Raw genomic sequence first — 23,100 nt, forward strand, 5'->3', positions numbered from 1 at the left:
GTGTCCAGGACTAGTTACCTCTGTCGGGGATGTGTCCAGGACTAGTTACCTCTGTCGGGGATGTGTCCAGGACTAGTAACCTCTGTCGGGGATGTGTCCAGGACTAGTTACCTCTGTCGGGGATGTGTCCAGGACTAGTTACCTCTGTCGGGGATGTGTCCAGGACTAGTTACCTCTGTCGGGGATGTGTACAGGACTAGTTACCTCTGTCGGGGATGTGTACAGGACTAGTTACCTCTGTCGGGGATGTGTCCAGGACTAGTTACCTCTGTCTGGGATGTGTCCAGGACTAGTTACCTCTGTCTGGGATGTGTCCAGGACTAGTTACCTCTGTCGGGGATGTGTCCAGGACTAGTTACCTCTGTCTGGGATGTGTCCAGGACTAGTTACCTCTGTCTTGGATGTGTCCAGGACTAGTTACCTCTGTCGGGGATGTGTCCAGGACTAGTTACCTCTGTCGGGGATGTGTACAGGACTAGTTACCTCTGTCGGGGATGTGTCCAGGACTAGTTACCTCTGTCGGGGATGTGTCCAAGACTAGTTACCTCTGTCGGGGATGTGTCCAGGACTAGTTACCTCTGTCTGGGATGTGTCCAGGACTAGTTACCTCTGTCTGGGATGTGTCCAGGACTAGTTACCTCTGTCTGGGATGTGTCCAGGACTAGATACCTCTGTCGGGGATGTGTACAGGACTAGATACCTCTGTCTGGGATGTGTCCAGGACTAGTTACCTCTGTCGGGGATGTGTCCAGGACTAGATACCTCTGTCGGGGATGTGTCCAGGACTAGTTACCTCTGTCGGGGATGTGTCCAGGACTAGTTACCTCTGTCGGGGATGTGTCCAGGACTAGTTACCTCTGTCTTGGATGTGTCCAGGACTAGTTACCTCTGTCTCGGGATGTGTCCAGGACTAGTTACCTCTGTCGGGGATGTGTCCAGGACTAGTTACCTCTGTCTGGGATGTGTCCAGGACTAGTTACCTCTGTCGGGGATGTGTCCAGGACTAGTTACCTCTGTCGGGGATGTGTACAGGACTAGTTACCTCTGTCGGGGATGTGTACAGGACTAGTTACCTCTGTCGGGGATGTGTCCAGGACTAGTTACCTCTGTCGGGGATGTGTCCAGGACTAGATACCTCTGTCTGGGATGTGTCCAGGACTAGTTACCTCTGTCGGGGATGTGTCCAGGACTAGATACCTCTGTCTGGGATGTGTCCAGGACTAGTTACCTCTGTCTGGGATGTGTCCAGGACTAGATACCTCTGTCTGGGATGTGTCCAGGACTAGATACCTCTGTCGGGGATGTGTCCAGGACTAGTTACCTCTGTCGGGGATGTGTCCAGGACTAGTTACCTCTGTCGGGGATGTGTCCAGGACTAGTTACCTCTGTCTTGGATGTGTCCAGGACTAGTTACCTCTGTCTCGGGATGTGTCCAGGACTAGTTACCTCTGTCGGGGATGTGTCCAGGACTAGTTACCTCTGTCTGGGATGTGTCCAGGACTAGTTACCTCTGTCGGGGATGTGTCCAGGACTAGTTACCTCTGTCGGGGATGTGTACAGGACTAGTTACCTCTGTCGGGGATGTGTACAGGACTAGTTACCTCTGTCGGGGATGTGTCCAGGACTAGTTACCTCTGTCGGGGATGTGTCCAGGACTAGATACCTCTGTCTGGGATGTGTCCAGGACTAGTTACCTCTGTCGGGGATGTGTCCAGGACTAGTTACCTCTGTCGGGGATGTGTCCAGGACTAGATACCTCTGTCTGGGATGTGTCCAGGACTAGTTACCTCTGTCTGGGATGTGTCCAGGACTAGTAACCTCTGTCGGGGATGTGTCCAGGACTAGTTACCTCTGTCGGGGATGTGTCCAGGACTAGTTACCTCTGTCGGGGATGTGTCCAGGACTAGTTACCTCTGTCGGGGATGTGTCCAGGACTAGCTACCTCTGTCTGGGATGTGTCCAGGACTAGTTACCTCTGTCTGGGATGTGTCCAGGACTAGTTACCTCTGTCTGAGATGTGTCCAGGACTAGTAACCTCTGTCGGGGATGTGTCCAGGACTAGTTACCTCTGTCGGGGATGTGTCCAGGACTAGTTACCTCTGTCTGGGATGTGTCCAGGACTAGTTACCTCTGTCTGGGATGTGTCCAGGACTAGTTACCTCTGTCTGGGATGTGTCCAGGACTAGTTACCTCTGTCGGGGATGTGTCCAGGACTAGTTACCTCTGTCGGGGATGTGTCCAGGACTAGTTACCTCTGTCGGGGATGTGTCCAGGACTAGCTACCTCTGTCTGGGATGTGTCCAGGACTAGTTACCTCTGTCTGGGATGTGTCCAGGACTAGTTACCTCTGTCTGGGATGTGTCCAGGACTAGTTACCTCTGTCGGGGATGTGTCCAGGACTAGTTACCTCTGTCGGGGATGTGTCCAGGACTAGATACCTCTGTCGGGAATGTGTACAGGACTAGTTACCTCTGTCTGAGATGTGTCCAGGACTAGTAACCTCTGTCGGGGATGTGTCCAGGACTAGTTACCTCTGTCGGGGATGTGTCCAGGACTAGTTACCTCTGTCGGGGATGTGTCCAGGACTAGATACCTCTGTCTGGGATGTGTCCAGGACTAGTTACCTCTGTCGGGGATGTGTCCAGGACTAGTTACCTCTGTCTCGGGATGTGTCCAGGACTAGTTACCTCTGTCGGGGATGTGTCCAGGACTAGTTACCTCTGTCGGGGATGTGTCCAGGACTAGTTACCTCTGTCGGGGATGTGTCCAGGACTAGTTACCTCTGTCGGGGATGTGTCCAGGACTAGTTACCTCTGTCGGGGATGTGTCCAGGACTAGTTACCTCTGTTGGGGATGTGTCCAGGACTAGTTACCTCTGTCGGGGATGTGTCCAGGACTAGTTACCTCTGTCGGGGATGTGTCCAGGACTAGTTACCTCTGTCGGGGATGTGTCCAGGACTAGTTACCTCTGTCGGGGATGTGTCCAGGACTAGTTACCTCTGTCGGGGATGTGTCCAGGACTAGTTACCTCTGTCGGGGATGTGTCCAGGACTAGTTACCTCTGTCGGGGATGTGTCCAGGACTAGTTACCTCTGTTGGGGATGTGTCCAGGACTAGTTACCTCTGTCGGGGATGTGTCCAGGACTAGTTACCTCTGTCGGGGATGTGTCCAGGACTAGTTACCTCTGTCGGGGATGTGTCCACTAGATGGAATGAATCTGATCTTCTTGGATCTAGATACAGAAGACATATACATTATTATCATAGCTTCCGGGTCACTTCAGTCCGTTTTGGAGTCATTCTGTTCATGTAATTTTTCTACCGGAGAGCAGAACTGCATATTTTTAGATTTTATTGCATATTTAGCATTTTTACTTCAAGGCCTTACACACAGAAGCTTCCAACTCGGAGCTTTGCATCACATCCCGTTTCCATTATTTCCCTGTCGGACGGATTCCTGTGAAACCATTTGCTCAATAAGGCAAAGACATAACAATAGAGATTTTCATTTACCGCCATTGCCAGGACTTATGGGAGTGCTGACCCGCAGAAACTTCTAACTTATTTGCTGAGCTCAGCACTTCTCATCCTTCTGCTTCTATTGGACTATAATAACTTTTTTTCTGCTTGTATTTGTGACATTGGGGACAAATATTTTGTATATTGTTGGATTCTTATTGGAAAATAGATATGAAAAAGTTAGATAAATACTAGATAGAGGCACAAGTGCTCCAGTGTGTAATCTAACCCCACCCCCTGAGCACCTGCTGGTTTTATCAGAAGATTTTGGCCTGCTATAGTATAGTATAGCCTGCGCCTATGGGCTCTGGCTATAGACTGTGCACAATCTGCATCCACCATTCAAACCCCTCGTCACTCACTTGGCGTGGAAGTGGCATTATTTTGGACAATAATTGATTTGTGCCACGAATTAGGCATATTTCGAGGCTTGTACGCCAGACAAACTGTAATAAATTTGGCCCCTATATATGAGATAGATGGATCGATAGATCGAGATAGCCAGACCCATATATGGACCAATCACAGTTAACAAAAACAAAAATCATGGCATCTATAAAGAAGGCCCAGGAAGAATATATCAGTGGCTGGAGGACAACCATAGAGTCATTCCTGAAGCTGTCCATCTACCAGGATCTACAGAGAGACTACAGACTTGCCCCGTACCTGGAGATATACCGGACCCCAGAGACTGCCGGATCCTGAGCCTCTAAGGACTGAGCGCCCACTACCTGCCATGGAGACAGACATATGTGCCCAGGGAGAGCAGACTGTGCCAACAGTGCCAGGACCACCGATGATGAGCTCCACTGACTGACTGTCTCTGACTGTCTCTGTCACTGACCGTCTGTCACTGAACATCTGTCTCTGACCATCTCTTTCAATGACTGTTTCTGATCATCTCTTCAACTGACCTTCTTTGTCTTTCACTGTCTTTTTCAGTGACTGTCTCTGACCGTCTCTTTAAAAAACTGTTACTGACCTTCTCTGTCTCGATCTTTTTCACTGACTTTCTTTAACTGTCTCTGTCATTCACATTCTCTGTCTAAGACCGTCTCTTTCGGTGACTGTCACTTTGTCTATGGGGAGATTCATCAGAAATGACTAAGAGCAGAACTGCTCTTAGCTATACCCAAAAAGAAAGGGTTAACAAAAAAAAAAAAATATATATATATATCTCACTCTCTCTGTGTCAGAAGTGTCTAAGAGCAAAACTGTTCTCGTTGCCCTTTGCAACTAATCAGAGCTCAGGTTTCATTTTCCCACAGCAGTATATGAAATGACAGCTCATCTCTATCTGGTTTCCATGCGCAACTAAACAATTTTACCTCAGACATCTCTGTATCCCTCTCCATCTCACCTCACACATAAGCATTTTATACTCATTGCCTATAGTAACCAATCACAGCTCAGAGCTCATATTAATGACCTGTGGCAGAACAGCAACCAATCACAGCTCAGCTTCCAACTGCCACAGCAGCAGCAGACAATGGCTTCTGTATATGGAGGGTAATAAGTGGAGTTTGGAAAGTGTGGGGTTAAAATTTCAGCTCAAAACCCGAGTCTATGATGTTCCCTGAGTCACAGAGAGCGGCTGTGCAAAATTTGGTGATTATAAACGGGGCAGTGCAGATTCCTTTTGCAGACACACATACATACATGCAAATACACACACATATATACATACATGCAAATACACACACATAGATACATATACACACATACATACATACATACATACATATAGATACATACATACATTCATATAGATACATATACAAACACACATAGAAGCTGATTACTTCAAACAAAACTAAGAGATTCAGGGGGTGTTGTCCTTTGATATTGTTCAAAAATTTAGTGGTGTCCTTAACCCCTTAAGGACTCAGAGTTTTTCGGCTAATTTCTCGCTCTCCAACTTCAAAAATCCATAACCTTTTCATTTTTACGTGTACAGACCTGTGTGAGGGCTTATTTTGTGCGTAACAAATTTAACTTTCCCGTGATGTTATTTATTTTAACATGCCGTGTACTGCGAAGCTGAAAAAAAATTCCAAATGTGGAAAAATTTAAAAAAAAACGCAGGTTCTTGTGGGCTCAGTTTTTACGACTTTCACTCTTCTCTCCAAATAACATGCCTACTTTATTCTTTGGTTCGGTGCGATCGCGGTGATACCAAATTTATATAGGTTTTATTGTGTTTTAATACATTTTCAAAAATTAAACAAATGTGTACAAAAAAGAAAAAAAATTTTTGCCATCTTCTGATGCTAATAACTTTTTCATACTTTGGCGCACGGAGATGTGTGAGGGGTCATTTTTTGCGTAATGAGGCGACGTTTTCATTGCTACCATTTTGAGGTCTGTGCGACATTTTGATCATTTTTTATTTCTTTTTTTATGTTATGTAAAAAGGTGTAAAAGTCGCATTTCGGACATTTGGGCGCCATTTCCCACCTCGGAGGTCACCGCCGGCCGTAACCGTTTTTATATTTTGATAGATCGGGCATTTTGGGACGCGGCGATACCTAATATGTCTGTGATTTTTACTGTTTGTTATGTTTTATATCCGTTCTAGGGAAAGGGGGGTGATTTGAACTTTTAATATTTTATTAATTTTTTTTTTATTTTTTAAACTTTTTTTTTATTTTTATTTTCACTATTTTTTAGATCATCTAGGGTACATTAACCCTAGATGGTCAGATCGCTCCTACAATATACTGCAATACTACAGTATTGCAATATATGGCATTTTTGCAGGTCATACATTACAATGAGCCACTGGCTCATTGTAATGAACCTGCATAAACCATGTAGCCTCGTGTCAAAAGAAGACCCGAGGCTACCATGGTAACCGATCGCCGCCCCCCGATGACGTTCGGGGGCGTGGCGATCGAAAAAAAGATGGCGGCGCACGCGCGCCGCCGTCTTTTAAACGCCGCCGGCGACTTTGCCGGCGGCGTTTAGAGGGTTAATAGCCGCGATCGGTGCAAGCACCGACCGTGGTTATTAGCGGTGGGGGTTTTGTGCAAAATGCAAAACCCCCCACCTCTGTATGAAGAGGACTCAGCCCGTGTGCCCTCTTCATACACCCCTTATACCTCTGCGCCGTAGAGCTACGGCGCAGAGCGTTAAGGGGTTAATGTCTGGTCTGGTGTTAATGGCAAATTCCCTTAATATTTTATCCACTAAAACTGCTATGGGACTCCATACAGAATCTTGACCCGAGATGATTGGTCGACCCGGGGGTCTTCAAGATTTTCATGTATTTTCGGTAGGCAGTAGTACAAAGGTGTTTTGGGCAATTCTGGTAACAAAAAAGTATGCAAATCCTTATCAAGTTGTGCACCTTATCAAGTTGTTGGGAAAAGGACTAAAGGATACTAGGGTCCCGTGTACTAAATTTGGGCCCCCTCAACAAAACAATCCCAGCATGCACACAAACACAAAACCGAGACTGAATACAAAAAGGAGGGCAATAGGGAGGACAGGAATAACAGGTAACAACCAGAGGAGATCCACAAAACACTCACTAGAAAAAAAACACCGACAAAGGGGGAGTGACTACAAGAGAACAGACAGGAAAGTGGTGAGTGACTACAAGAGAACAGACAGGAAAGTGGCGAGTGACTACAAGAGAACAGACAGGAAAGTGGTGAGCGACTACAAGAGAACAGACAGGAAAGTGGTGAGTGACTACAAGAGAACAGACAGGAAAGTGGTGAGCGACTACAAGAGAACAGACGGGAAAGTGGTGAGTGACTACAAGAGAACAGACAGGAAAGTGGTGAGTGACTACAAGAGAACAGACAGGAAAGTGGTGAGTGACTACAAGAGAACAGACAGGAAAGTGGTGAGTGACTACAAGAGAACAGACAGGAAAGTGGCGAGTGACTACAAGAGAACAGACAGGAAAGTGGTGAGTGACTACAAGAGAACAGACAGGAAAGGGGTGAGCGACTACGTGAGAACAGACAGGAAAGTGGTGAGTGACTACAAGAGAACAGAGAGGAAAGTGGTGAGTGACTACAAGAGAACAGACAGGAAAGTGGTGAGTGACTACAAGAGAACAGACGGGAAAGTGGTGAGTGACTACAAGAGAACAGACAGGAAAGTGGTGAGTGACTACAAGAGAACAGACAGGAAAGTGGTGAGTGACTACAAGAGAAGAGAACAGACAGGAAAGTGGGGAGTGACTACAAGAGAACAGACAGGAAAGTGGTGAGCGACTACAAGAGAACAGACAGGAAAGTGGTGAGTGACTACTAGAGAACAGACAGGAAAGTGGTGAGTGACTACAAGAGAACAGAGAGGAAAGTGGTGAGTGACTACAAGAGAACAGAGAGGAAAGTGGTGAGTGACTACAAGAGAACAGACGGGAAAGTGGTGAGTGACTACAAGAGAATAGGCAGGAAAGTGGTGAGTGACTACAAAAGAACAGACAGGAAAGTGGTGAGTGACTACGAGAGAACAGACAGGAAAGTGGTGAGTGACTACAAGAGAACAGACAGTAAAGTGGTGAGTGACTACAAGAGAACAGACAGGAAAGTGGTGAGAGACTACAAGAGAACAGACGGGAAAGTGGTGAGTGACTACAAGAGAACAGACAGGAAAGTGGTGAGCGACTACAAGAGAACAGACGGGAAAGTGGTGAGTGACTACAAGAGAACAGGCAGGAAAGTGGCGAGTGACTACAAGAGAACAGGCAGGAAAGTGGCGAGTGACTACAAGAGAACAGACGGGAAAGTGGTGAGCGACTACAAGAGAACAGACAGGAAAGTGGTGAGCGACTACAAGAGAACAGACAGGAAAGTGGTGAGTGACTACAAGAGAATAGGCAGGAAAGTGGTGAGTGACTACAAGAGAATAGGCAGGAAAGTGGTGAGTGACTACAAAAGAACAGACAGGAAAGTGGTGAGTGACTACAGCAGAACAGACAGGAAAATGGTGAGTGACTACAAGAGAACAGACAGGAAAGTGGTGAGTGACTACAAGAGAATAGGCAGGAAAGTGGTGAGTGACTACAAGAGAATAGGCAGGAAAGTGGTGAGTGACTACAAAAGAACAGACAGGAAAGTGGTGAGTGACTACAGCAGAACAGACAGGAAAATGGTGAGTGACTACAAGAGAACAGACAGTAAAGTGGTGAGTGACTACGAGAAAACAGACAGGAAAGTGGTGAGTGACTACAAGAGAACAGACAGGAGAGTGGTGAGTGACTACAAGAGAACAGACAGGAAAGTGGTGAGGGACTACAGCTGAACAGACAGGAAAATGGTGAGTGACTACGAGAGAACAGACAGGAAAGGGGTGAGTGACTACTAGAGAACAGACAGGAAAGTGGTGAGTGACTACAAGAGAACAGAGAGGAAAGTGGTGAGTGACTACAAGAGAACAGAGAGGAAAGTGGTGAGTGACTACAAGAGAACAGACGGGAAAGTGGTGAGTGACTACAAGAGAATAGGCAGGAAAGTGGTGAGTGACTACAAAAGAACAGACAGGAAAGTGGTGAGTGACTACGAGAGAACAGACAGGAAAGTGGTGAGTGACTACAAGAGAACAGACAGTAAAGTGGTGAGTGACTACAAGAGAACAGACAGGAAAGTGGTGAGAGACTACAAGAGAACAGACGGGAAAGTGGTGAGTGACTACAAGAGAACAGACAGGAAAGTGGTGAGCGACTACAAGAGAACAGACGGGAAAGTGGTGAGTGACTACAAGAGAACAGGCAGGAAAGTGGTGAGCGACTACAAGAGAACAGACAGGAAAGTGGTGAGCGACTACAAGAGAACAGACAGGAAAGTGGTGAGTGACTACAAGAGAATAGGCAGGAAAGTGGTGAGTGACTACAAGAGAATAGGCAGGAAAGTGGTGAGTGACTACAAAAGAACAGACAGGAAAGTGGTGAGTGACTACAGCAGAACAGACAGGAAAATGGTGAGTGACTACAAGAGAACAGACAGGAAAGTGGTGAGTGACTACAAGAGAATAGGCAGGAAAGTGGTGAGTGACTACAAGAGAATAGGCAGGAAAGTGGTGAGTGACTACAAAAGAACAGACAGGAAAGTGGTGAGTGACTACAAGAGAACAGACAGGAAAGTGGTGAGTGACTACAAGAGAACAGACAGGAAAGTGGTGAGTGACTACAAGAGAACAGACAGGAAAGTGGTGAGTGACTACAAGAGAACAGACAGGAAAGTGGTGAGTGACTACAAGAGAACAGACGGGAAAGTGGTGAGTGACTACAAGAGAACAGACAGGAAAGTGGTGAGTGACTACAGCAGAACAGACAGGAAAATGGTGAGTGACTACAAGAGAACAGACAGTAAAGTGGTGAGTGACTACGAGAAAACAGACAGGAAAGTGGTGAGTGACTACAAGAGAACAGACAGGAGAGTGGTGAGTGACTACAAGAGAACAGACAGGAAAGTGGTGAGTGACTACAAGAGAACAGACAGGAAAGTGGTGAGTGACTACAAGAGAGCAGACAGGAAAGTGGTGAGGGACTACAGCTGAACAGACAGGAAAATGGTGAGTGACTACGAGAGAACAGACAGGAAAGGGGTGAGTGACTACTAGAGAACAGACAGGAAAGTGGTGAGTGACTACAAGAGAACAGAGAGGAAAGTGGTGAGTGACTACAAGAGAACAGACGGGAAAGTGGTGAGTGACTACAAGAGAACAGACAGGAAAGTGGTGAGTGACTACGAGAGAACAGACAGGAAAGTGGTGAGTGACTACGAGAGAACAGACAGGAAAGTGGCAAGTGACTACAAGAGAACAGACGGGAAAGTGGTGAGTGACTACAAGAGAACAGACTGGAAAGTGGTGAGTGACTACAAGAGAACAGACAGGAAAGTGGTGAGTGACTACAAGAGAACAGACGGGAAAGTGGTGAGTGACTACAAGAGAACAGACGGGAAAGTGGTGAGTGACTACAAGAGAACAGACAGGAAAGTGGTGAGAGACTACAAGAGAACAGACGGGAAAGTGGTGAGTGACTACAAGAGGACAGACTGGAAAGTGGTGAGTGACTACAAGAGAACAGACAGGAAAGTGGTGAGTGACTACAAGAGAACAGACAGGAAAGTGGTGAGAGACTACAAGAGAACAGACGGGAAAGTGGTGAGTGACTACAAGAGAACAGACAGGAAAGTGGTGAGGGACTACAGCTGAACAGACAGGAAAATGGTGAGTGACTACGAGAGAACAGACAGGAAAGGGGTGAGTGACTACAAGAGAACAAATGGGAAAGTGGTGAGTGACTACAAGAGAACAGACTGGAAAGTGGTGAGTGACTACAAGAGAACAGACAGGAAAGTGGTGAGTAACTACAAGAGATCAGTCGGGAAAGTGGTGAGTGACTACAAGAGAACAGACGGGAAAGTGGTGAGTGACTACAAGAGAACAGACAGGAAAGTGGTGAGTGACTACAAGAGAACAGAGAGGAAAGTGGTGAGTGACTACAAGAGAACAGACAGGAAAGTGGTGAGTGACTACAAGAGAACAGACTGGAAAGTGGTGAGTGACTACGAGAGAACAGACAGGAAAGTGGTGAGTGACTACGAGAGAACAGACTGGAAAGTGGTGAGTGACTACAAGAGAACAGACAGGAAAGTGGTGAGTGACTACAAGAGAACAGACAGGAAAGTGGTGAGTGACTACAAGAGAACAGACGGGAAAGTGGTGAGTGACTACAAGAGAACAGACAGGAAAGTGGTGAGAGACTACAAGAGAACAGACGGGAAAGTGGTGAGTGACTACAAGAGAACAGACGGGAAAGTGGTGAGTGACTACAAGAGAACAGACTGGAAAGTGGTGAGTGACTACAAGAGAACAGACGGGAAAGTGGTGAGTGACTACAAGAGAACAGACTAGAAAGTGGTGAGTGACTACAAGAGAACAGACAGGAAAGTGGTGAGTGACTACACGAGAACAGACAGGAAAGTGGTGAGAGACTACAAGAGAACAGACGGGAAAGTGGTGAGTGACTACAAGAGAACAGACAGGAAAGTGGTGAGAGACTACAAGAGTACAGACAGGAAAGTGGTGAGTGACTACAAGAGAACAGACAGGAAAGTGGTGAGAGACTACAAGAGAACAGACGGGAAAGTGGTGAGAGACTACAAGAGAACAGACGGGAAAGTGGTGAGCGACTACAAGAGAACAGACAGGAAAGTGGTGAGAGACTACAAGAGAACAGACGGGAAAGTGGTGAGTGACTACAAGAGAACAGACAGGAAAGTGGTGAGAGACTACAAGAGAACAGACAAACTTCACAGAATCTCTCACCACTGTTAAGGAGGTCGCACTGGTTTCGGACGCCATCTTGACTACTGTCCGCCATCTTAGATACAGCGGCCATGTTCCCTGACCATTTTCAAGTTAATATCATCATTCAAACTTAATTTTATGTAACATGTTTGCTCGCCTGTCAGCTAATACCCTTTGACATTTAATGAGAAGCCAGTCTGTCCTTGATGCTGCATGATATTAGGATTCTGGAGTCACTTATCACTTTCTGGCAGAGGAAGTTAGTATAAACAATATCTGTGTACAAGGTCTCTGAGAACTGAGCACAATTAATTCACTTTTTTCCCAGAATGTGCTCTTTTGCTCTTCAGAGCAGGCGCGTACGGGAGGCCCAGGCCAAAGACAGCTGCAGGCGCTGCTCCGGGGGAACCAGGAAAGGTAAATTCTTTCTTTTTTCTTTTCCGAGGGGAGTCAGGGTGTCTGTGGGGGGCGGGGGGATCAGTGTGTATACAGGGGGCGTACGGGAGGCCCAGGCCAAAGACAGCTGCAGGCGCTGCTCCGGGGGAACCAGGAAAGGTAAATTCTTTCTTTTTTCTTTTCCGAGGGGAGTCAGGGTGTCTGTGGGGGGCGGGGGGATCAGTGTGTATACAGGGGGAGAGGGAGGGGGGGGTGTTAGTGTGTCAGCAGGGGGGGGTCATTGTGTCCACAGGGGGAGGGGGGGTGTTCAATGTGTCTGGAGGGGGTCATTGTGTCAGCAGGGGGGTTCAGTGTGTCCGTGTTCAGTGTGTATACAGGGGGAGAGGGGGGGTGTTAGTGTGTCAGCAGGGGGGGTCATTGTGTCCACAGGGGGAAGGGGGGTTCAATGTGTCTGGAGGGGGTCATTGTGTCAGCAGGGAGGTTCAGTGTGTCCCTGGGGGGGTTCAGTGTGTCCGCAGGGGAGGGGGGGGGGTTCAGTGTGTCCCTGGGGGGGTGGGGGGGGGAATCAGTGTGTCCCCAGGGTCAGTGTGTCCGCAGGGGGAGGGGGCGCAGTGTGGCCACTTGAGGGCGGTCCACGGAGGGGCCCACTAAGGCTCTGTCGCCCAGGGGCCCACTAAAACCTGGAGCCGGCCCTGATGGTAATAGAGTGAATCTGACGGTCCTGTGAGGAGCGGAGATTATGTGTGGGAAGGTATTGGCTGATGAGTTCAGAGATATATGGAGGGGACAGGTTGTGGGTGGCTTAGTTAGTTATGATTAGGCATTGGGTAACCAGTGGAGTGGCAGAGGACAAGCGAGGAGCCGGATGGATTAGCCAGGCAGCAGAGTTTAGGATGGTGCCTCCTGATTATTCAGCATTATTCCTACTTTCTCACATGATGAATATTCTACTCTTCTCTATTCCTTGTGTTTCTCCTAACATCACGTAAATATCTGGGATTGCTTTGTACCAGTGTAATGTGCGGCCGTATAATGTTATTAGTGACAGGATCCATAGATCTCAGCAGCAGCTTGTAGTACAGGTAATGGAGCGCAGAGAACATCCAGTTATATCGATTTATCTACATGATATCATATCCAAAATGCATCCAGGAGAGAAATGCGAGCAGGACTCTGCGTTCCCGTTTGCTGATACACAAATTTACTAATCCTTGAATTACAGATTTTGTCTATTTTCAGAGCCGTATGAGACTTGTTTTCTGTGACGCAAGTTGTTCTTCCCATCATTTAATATTCCACGCAATGCACCTGGAAGAAAATACTGTGAAAGTAACAAAAACAGCGAGGTGCGCCATTACCTTCCGGGCTTTTATTGTAAATCCCCTTTACTTGTCAGGACAATTATGAAGATTTGGGGATCCTGGGATAGGTGTTCTGTGCTCCGAATTTTATTTATTGTTATTTTCTATCTTCTAGTTATTCCTTAATTATATTTGTAGTTATGAGATCCATCCATACACTAGGTTCTTCTAGTTCTGGAAACCAACCATACACTAGGTTCTTCTAGTTCTGGAAACCAACCATACACTAGGTTCTTCTAGTTCTGAAAACCAACCATACAGCAGGTTCTTCTAGTTCTGGGAACCATCCATACATTAGATTCTTCTAGTCCTGCAAACCAACCATACACTAGGTTCTTCTAGTTCTAGAAACCAACCATACACCAGGTTCTTCTAGTTCTGGGAACCATCCATACACTAGGTTCTTCTAGTCCTGGGAACCAGCCATACACTAGGTTCTTATCATTCTGAGAATCATCCATACACAAGGTTCTTCTGGTTGTGGGAACCATCCATACACTAGGTTCTTCTAGTCCTGGGAACCATCCATACACTAGGTTCTTCTAATTCTGAGAATCATCCATACACAAGGTTCTTCTGGTTGTGGGAACCATCCATACACTAGGTTCTTCTAATTCTGAGAACCAACCATACACTAGGTTCTTCTAGTTCTGGGAACCAACCATACACAGGTTCTTATCATTCTGGGAACCATCCATACACAAGGTTCTTCTAGTTCTGGGAACCATCCATACACTAGGTTCTTCTAGTTCTGGGAACCATCCATACACTAGGTTCTTCTAATTCTGAGAACCAACCATACACTAGGTTCTTCTAGTTCTGGGAACCAACCATACACAGGTTCTTCTAATTCTGAGAACCAACCATACACTAGGTTCTTCTAGTTCTGGGAACCAACCATACACTAGGTTCTTCTAGTTCTGGTAACCAGGCATACACCAGGTTCTTATCATTCTGGGAACCATCCATATACAAAGTTCTTCTAGTTCTGGGAACCATCCATACACCAGGTTCTTATCATTCTGGGAACCATCCATACACAGGGTTCTTCTAGTTCTGGGAACCATCCATACATTAGATTCTTCTAGTCCTGCAAACCAACCATACACTAGGTTCTTCTAGTTCTAGAAACCAACCATACACCAGGTTCTTCTAGTTCTGGGAACCATCCATACACTAGGTTCTTCTAGTTCTGGGAACCATCCATACACTAGGTTCTTCTAGTTCTGGGAACCATCCATACACTAGGTTCTTCTAGTTCTGGGAACCATCCATACACTAGGTTCTTCTATTTGTGGGAACCAACCATACACAAGGTTCTTCTAGTTCAGGGAAACAACCATACACAAGGTTCTTCTAGTTCAGGGAAACAACCATACACAAGGTTCTTCTAGTTCAGGGAAACAACCATACACAAGGTTCTTCTAGTTCAGGGAAACAACCATTCACCGTGCTCTTCTAGTTCAGGGAACCAGCAATATACCAGGTTCTTCTAGTTCTGGGAACCATCCACTCACCAGGTTCTTCTAGTTCTGGGAACCAACCATACAACATAATTCCCGGCGCAGAGACTCCTCCCTCTATGTCAGTTAAGAATGGGGGGGCTGGTGCGGCGCCATGCAGTGGGCCAGTGCGGTGCTGCCCTGCGCACTGCCTTTTACCTTTGCCCATTCTGGGGCTGGCTATGGCGCAATTCTGCACCAGGTCTTTCCTGGTGTAAAAGGGCTCTAGTGGCGCAGCGTATGATTGTGCTGCGCAGCCAAAGCTTCCATATACATGTACACATACAGAAGATATATACACTACAGACAACCGGCATATACACACAAACCGTATATAACATCACACACACACACACATACAGCATATACACACTCAATAAACACCCAATACCTCAGATGCTGACACTGTGGGTCCCATAGCAGCTGCTTTGGCTGCTGCCTCTGTTGGTGGCTCCTATCGCAGTATACGGTGTGACCCATTGCTTTGGATTCTCACATCATATTGGATCACTTTTACTCTGGAGATCTAGCAGGGGGTCTGGCTGCTTCAATTTCAGTTTTCCTAATTGAAACCTTTGCAGTTATGTAGCAAATCACCCCACAGGGATCCATAAGAGAGGAAAAATCCGGCAAAGTCACATCTCTTGGCCAGGCCATGTTGAAGCCCTCGTCCAGGACTCTTTAGTGTTTCCATTTTAGATCTTTAATCAGGAGCCCTTCCATCTGCTTTCTGCTATAAGACACTCATTCGGAGCGGTCGGTGTCACAGTATAAGTCGTGCTCCAGGCTCCCGTCTATTACTGAGGAACATCTAATAGAATAGTAAATACCTCACTGCGGAGAAGGTGGAGGGTCCTAATTGGTGTCTTCTGCAACCTGTCTTTAGTGGAAATTAGGTCCCTGGTGATAGTTTCCCTTGAAATACCTTTGCAAGAAAACTGGGGCAGGGGCTTTAGTCAATCTGGGCCCATATCTCAAGCATTAAAAAATAACCTTCTCATCCTATAATATTTCCAGCCTCCACCAAATCCTCATCTTGTGCCATCCCAAGCCCCAATCAGACAACGGAACATGTTTATGATTTTACTTGTTTATTAATTCATTAATCAGTTCTAAGGAAGGGGGGGTCATTTGAGATTTCAGGTTTTTATTTAAAAAAAAAAAATTGTTACCTTTTTAGACGTCACCGGGAGGGGGAGTGATGATCTGGCCCAAGATGGCAGCATTGCTGGGGGCATTTACATAACGGAGCCCATGAAGTTGGGGAACATCATGTTGTTAAAAACAATTTTTTTTTCATTTTACATGAAAGTGATATAAACAAACGTATTGGTGGAAATGTCACATAAACATAGTGGCCCACATTCATTAAAGGGAACTGGTCACCAGGAGACCCCTTTTTGCCCTTTCCCCCCATTCTGTTCCAATAGAGCATTGCACATAGACTGCTAAACATTTTTTGAGTGATAAATCAGTTTTACAGAACCAAAGATAACTTATATATTACCTTAGTATGAGATGTGCTGTGTGACTAGACAAGTCGCCCCTTGGGTGGGGCTGAAGAGGAGTAGTTTCCCCCCACCCTTGGGAAACCGCTCCTCCATGTGTGATTCAAAAAACTAATCCTGCCCCTCACCCGCCCTTCTCCGTTATTGTTACGCCCCCTGGCTCACCCCCCATCCCCACAGACATCACCTACCCATGTGCTCCCGCTGTCCGGAATTCTCGCTGACCACATCAGGCATTCTCCCGCCTGCGCGGTCAGCATCCCTTGTACCATGCGCACAGACATGTGCAGATAAAGCAGTGCCATCTGCAAGGTCCCCGCTCTCATCTGCGCATGCGCCACACTACGCTGCCGACTCTAAGTAGCTACATCGACAGTGAGGCACCGGGAACTACACAAACTGCATAGCTACTCTGAGTCGGCAGCGTTGTGTGGGGCATGCAAAGCTAAACTTGAGGACCTTGCGTCTTCATCTGCGCAGGTTACGAGAGATGCTGACCACGTAGACGCGAGAATGTCTGATGCAGTCAGCAATAATTCCGGATAGCGGCGGGACATGGATGGTGATGTCTGGCGGGGGGAGGGGGGGTTTGGAAGGGGCAAGCCAGGGGGCATTAAAATGAGGGGGAAGGACAGGTGAGGGGTGAGATTAGTTTTTTGAATATCACAGACGGAGGAGCAGTTTCTTGAGCTTAGGGGGGAAACTACTCCTCTGTAGCCCCGCCAAGGAGGGGATTTGAATAGTCACATATCACATGTCATTCTAAGGTAATATATAAGTTATGTGACTAGTCAAGTCACCCACTGGGGCGGGGCTGAAGAGGAGTAGTTGCCCCCCCCCCCCCCTCGGAAAAACGCTCTTCTGTGTCTGATATTCAAAAGACTAATCGCGCCCTTCACTCGCCCTTCCACCTCATTTTAACAGCCTCTGGCTCACCCCCACCCCATAGCTGACGTCAGCCATCCATGTCCTGCCACTTTCCGGAACTCTTGATGACTGCATCAGGCATTCTTGTGCCAGTGAGGTCAGCATCTCTCGTAAAGTGCACACGGACATGTGCAGATAAAGCCGCATGGTCCTCGCATTCATCTGCGCATGCGCCATACTATGCTGCCGACTCAGAGTAGCTATGTAGTTTGCATAGTTGCTGGTGCTTCACTATCTATGTAGCTACTCCAAGTCGGCAGCATAGTTTGGCGTATGCGCAGATGAATGAGGGGACCTTGCAGACGGCACTGCTTCACCTGCGCATGTCCATGCACACGGTACAAGAGATGCTGACCGCGCAGGCGGGATCGGTGACATCTGATGGGGGGAACAAGCCAAGGGGCATTAAATTGAGAGGGAAGGGCGGGTGAGAGGCGAGATTAGTCTTTTGAAAATCACAACCTGAGGAGTGGTTTCCCAAGGGAAAACTACTCCTCTTCAGCCCAGCCCAGGGGGCGACTTAACTTGTCACACAGCACATGTCATACTAGGGTAATATATAAGTTATCTTTTGTTCTGTAAAACCGATTTTTCATACAAAAAATGTTTAGTAGTGTATGTAAAAGGAGTCTCCTGATGACGAGTTTCTTTTAAGCATTGTACCCCAGAATTCCGGCGTGGATTGCACATAAATACATGTGCTGACTGGTTACACCTGTATTTATGAAGCGTCTGCGCTAGTATTGTGTCGCGGTTTCACTGTACACGCCGCAACACAATACCGTGCACATAAAGGGTCATTGTGGTGCGTATTCGCACCATTCACCAAATTTATTTGTCGGAAGACCAAAAGAAATGTGGCGCATGCCCCTTAAATTGAATGCACCAGAAATAATCTGGTGCACACAGATCATGCACTTTGGGCGCATGCAGTGTGCACCACATTCATGAAGACCGAGCTCAGGTCTAATAATAAATGTGGGCCAATGTCTAGTAATGGTCTTCTTCACACATCGCTGCTCCACGCGTTGTTCTCCGGGGAACATCACACTGAAACGTATAGAATAAGTCCGGGATATCCAATCAGCACTTGGCTCCCCCTCAGTTTAAATTAAACATTTTTGTAATTTTGTCTGGAAGTTATCGAAGTATGATTAAAAACTTTGGTAAATTTTATTTTAATTACCTAAAATTAGAGATGAGCGAGCACTAAAATGCTCGGGTGCTCGTTACTCGAGCCGAACATTTCCAGATGCTCGAGTGCTCGTTTCGAGTAACGAGCCCCATTGAAGTCAATGGGAGACCCGAGCATTTTTCAAAGGGACCATGGTTCAGGAATAAAATGTGTTATTTAATTGAAAAATAATGTCTTCTGATAATTTGCAAACATCTGCGATCTATTCTTCACTGTTCCGCGCGTATATTATCTCCCGACAAGTTAGCAGATGTAAAGAACAGTGAAGAATAGAATAAAAACAGTGAACACAGTGAACACAGGATCATTTAAGATAAAAACACAGTGCAGAACACAGTGCAGAATAGATTACAGATGTTCGGCACATCTGCTTACTTGTCGGGAGATACGCGCGGAACGGCGCGAACAAAATAGCATGTGAAGAACAATATATATGTGTGTGAAGAACACATTGCAGATGTTTAAATACATCTGCAATGTGTTCTTCACACATATATATTGTTCTTCACATGCTATTTTGTTCGCGCCGTTCCGCGCGTATCTCCCGACAAGTAAGCAGATGTGCCGAACATCTGTAATCTATTCTGCACTGTGTTCTGCACTGTGTTTTTATCTTAAATGATCCTGTGTTCACTGTTTTTATTCTATTCTTCATTGTTCTTCACTGTGTTTTTTTTAATTAAATGCTCGATCTCGAGCAGGGGAAATACTCGTCCGAGCAACGAGCCGTCTCGAGTACCCTAATGCTCGACCGAGCATCAAGCTCGGACGAGCATGTTCGCTCATCTCTACCTAAAATCATAATTTTAATCAATGTTTGTAGATTATGAAGCAAAGGTTGTCCAATTGCTGCCATTTCACCGTATTGTAATGAAGTATCTCATTAGCCTCAGGTGCTTCCTTGGATCATGTGCTATCATTTAGAACTATATCTAATCCCCCATAGATGTTTTTTCATGGAATCCTTAATGTCTTTATTCCTCAGACTGTATACAATGGGATTCAGCATGGGGGTCAACACTGTGTATAACATGGCCACCAACGAGTCAATGTCCGAGGAGTAGGAAGGCTTTGGACGAATATACATGAAGACCAGAGGCAAGAAGTACATGTTCACCACCACAATGTGGGAGGCACAGGTGGAGAATGTCTTCCTGCGTCCATCAAGCGTAGTTATGAGAAGAATGGACTGGATTATTCTCACATATGAAATCCCTATTACACTGAAGCAGAAGAAGATCACAACGGCGCTTATTGAGGAACCAACCATGACGTTGAGGGAGGTGTCGGCACAAGCCAACTGAAGGATGGGCGGGTGATCACAATAATAATGATGGATGACATTTGGCCCACAATAAGGTAATTTGAGAGCTAAAATTAATGTGGTAAATGTGGAGGCGAACCCCAAGATCCATGAGCAGAAAGCCAAGCCAATATATAACTGCCTGGACATGATGCTATGGTAGTGGAGCGGAGAACAGATGGCCACATATCTATCATAAGCCATGACAGATAAGAGGTAACATTCAACCGCATTCAGTGACACAAACAGATACATCTGTAGGAAACAGCCGGAAAAGGAAATTCTATCAAGCTGCATTGAAAACTTGCCGAGCATCTTGGGGATGGTCACGGTGGTGGACGTGAAGTCCAGAAGAGATAAGTTACTGACAAAGAAGTACATTGGAGTGTGGAGCCTTTGTTCCAAGGTAACGAGGATGAATATAAGGCCATTCCCAGAGATGGTAAAAATATAGATGAAAAATAAAAGAAAAAATAACAGGACATGGAAACCTTGGAGGCTCGGGAATCCGAAGATGATGAACTCGGAGACAGCGTTGGAGGAGACATTGGTGGAGTTGATAGTTTTTGCCTTCACCTGAGGATTGGAGAAATCATTCATTTATATAGTTGTAAATCATGAAAGAACAAAAAAGAAGATGATTAAGTCCCGACTGGAATTCTACAGGAAGGGAAAATATAAACCCAGAAGAAGGGGAACTCTAATTACCAAGAAGTCTCTGAATCAATATACAACTTGTAGAATATCTAATCTTCTACTTTCTAGGAATAGTCATTAGAGATGAGCGAGTCTGAGCTTGATGCTCGTTCGAGTATTAAGATACTCGAAATGGCTCGTTGCTAGGACGAGTATTTCCCCTGCTCGAGATCGAGCATTTAATTAAAAAAACACAGTGAAGAACAATGAAGAATAGAATAAAAACAGTGAACACAGTGAACACAGGATCATTTAAGTGAAAAACACAGTGAAAACCACAGTGAAGAATAGATTACAGATGTTCTGCTTACTTGTCGGGAGATACGCGCGGAACGGTGCAAACAAAATAGTATGTGAAGAACAATATATATATGTGTGAAGAACAGATTGAAGAACACGGTGATCAGGACGGAGACACCGGGGAGCAGCACAGAGACATCGGGGGAACAGTAGCACGGAGACACCGGGGAGCAGCATGGAGACACCGGGGCAGCAGCAGCACGGAGACACTGGGGAGCAGCACGGAGACACGGGGCAGCAGCAGCACGGAGACACCGGGGAGCAGAACAGAGACATTGGGGGAACAGCAGCACGGAGACACCGGGGAGCAGCAGCACGGAGACACCGGGGAGCAGCAGCACGGAGACACCGGGGAGCAGCAGCACAGAGACACCGGGGCAGCAGCAGCACGGAGACACCGGGGAGCAGCACGGAGACACCGGGGCAGCAGCAGCACGGAGACACCGGGGAGCAGCACAGAGACATTGGGGGAACAGCAGCACGGAGACACCGGGGAGCAGCAGCACGGAGACACCGGGGAGCAGCAGCACGGAGACACCGGGGAGCAGCAGCACAGAGACATTGGGGGAACAGCAGCACGGAGACATCGGGGGAACAGCAGCACGGAGACACCAGGAAGCAGCAGCACGGAGACACCGGGGAGCAGCAGCACGGAGACACCGGGGAGCAGCAGCACGGAGACACCGGGGAGCAGCAGCACGGAGACATCGGGGCAGCACGGAGACATCGGGGCAGGGGCAGAACAGAGACACTGGGGCAGCACGGAGACACTGGGGCAGCACAGAGACATCGGGGCAGCATGGAGACATCGGGGCAGCACGGAGACATTGGGGCAGCACGGAGACATTGGGGAAGGGGCAGAACGGAAACACCGGGGCAGCACGGAAACACCGGGGAGCAGCAGCACGGAGACACCGGGGAGCAGCAGCACGGATCCCGGGACAGCGTATCTCCCGACAAGTAAGCAGATATGCAGAACATCTGCAATCTATTCTTCACTGTGTTTTTCACTGCGTTTTTCACTTAAAAGAAAAAGTGGGGGGAGCAGCACAGTGAAAAATGAATTTAAAATTCGTGGTGGGTGCAAGCTTCGCAAGGATCCGACTCCAAATCCCATATGTAGCAAAAGATTCAAGACAGGGAAGCAGTCTGCTGCTTCCCCTGTCTTGAATCTTTTGCGTTTTTCACTTAAATGATCCTGTGTTCACTGTTTTTATTCTATTCTTCACTGTTCTTCACATCTGATAACTTGTCGGGAGATAATATACGCGCGGAACAGTGAAGAATAGATTGCAGATGTTTGCATACATCTGCTAACCTATCAGAAGACATTCTTTTTCAATGAAATAACACATTTTAGTCCCGAACCATGGTCCCTTTGAAAAATGCTCGAGTCTCCCATTGACTTCAATGGGGCTCGTTATTCGAGACGAGCACTCGAGCATCAGGAAGAGTTCGCCTCGAATAACGAGTACCCGAGCATTTTAGTGCTCGCTCATCTCAAATAGTCATTGTTTGTTCTTGAGAACATACATCATTTCTGGGCATTTTTTTGGACTTGTACTTCACTATTTAGCAGTTTTCCTCTTTCTTTTACATTCTTGGCTGTTACTGAGCTTGTGGCTGGGGACTAGATGCTATGAGGTCTCCCATACACTGCACACAGAGTGACCTAGAATATAGACGGGAGGAGAACACAGGGCGGCTTGTTGATGTCACGTAGGGAGTGTGAAAGGTCGGTCTAGAGCAGTGGCGGCGAACCTATGGCACTGGTGCCAGAGGCGGCACTCTGAGCCCTCTCTGTGGGCACCCAGGCCATCACCTCAGCATGAAGTTCAGGACTCAAAGAATCTTCCTGCAGAATCTTCCTACAATGATAGGGGAATTTGCCCTCCTCCTTTCATCTGGGTTGCTGTCTTTAGGAGGCCGAACAATTGAAAGATGTCAAAGAACACAGAGAAATACATTACTGCTTACATTGCTGCGCTGGCACTTTGCAATAAATAAGTGGCTTTTGGTTGAAGTTTGGGCACTCAGGCTCTACAAGGTTAGCCATCACTGGGCTAGAGGGATGGACTTGTAGGGAATGATAAAAACGTTATTATGATATGTTTATTAA

The 23,100-nt window shown here is 46.9% G+C and overlaps 1 protein-coding gene across 1 annotated transcript; it reads right to left on the reverse strand.

Moving 5' to 3' along the window:
* Positions 1-19,598: 19,598 nt before the first annotated feature.
* Positions 19,599-20,585, reverse strand: LOC140119773 (olfactory receptor 6N1-like). Its single transcript, XM_072139124.1, has one exon. The coding sequence runs from the start codon at positions 20,583-20,585 to the stop codon at positions 19,599-19,601; it is 987 nt and encodes a 328-aa protein (XP_071995225.1).
* Positions 20,586-23,100: the final 2,515 nt, after the last annotated feature.

The sequence above is a fragment of the Engystomops pustulosus genome, chromosome 2 (genome assembly GCF_040894005.1).
Source record: "Engystomops pustulosus chromosome 2, aEngPut4.maternal, whole genome shotgun sequence".
Taxonomy (NCBI): Eukaryota; Metazoa; Chordata; class Amphibia; order Anura; family Leptodactylidae; genus Engystomops; species Engystomops pustulosus.

Excerpts from the sequence above, each read along its gene's own strand:
- LOC140119773 (XM_072139124.1), bottom strand. The coding sequence starts at position 20,585 with ATGAATGATTTCTCCAATCCTCAGGTGAAGGCAAAAACTATCAACTCC.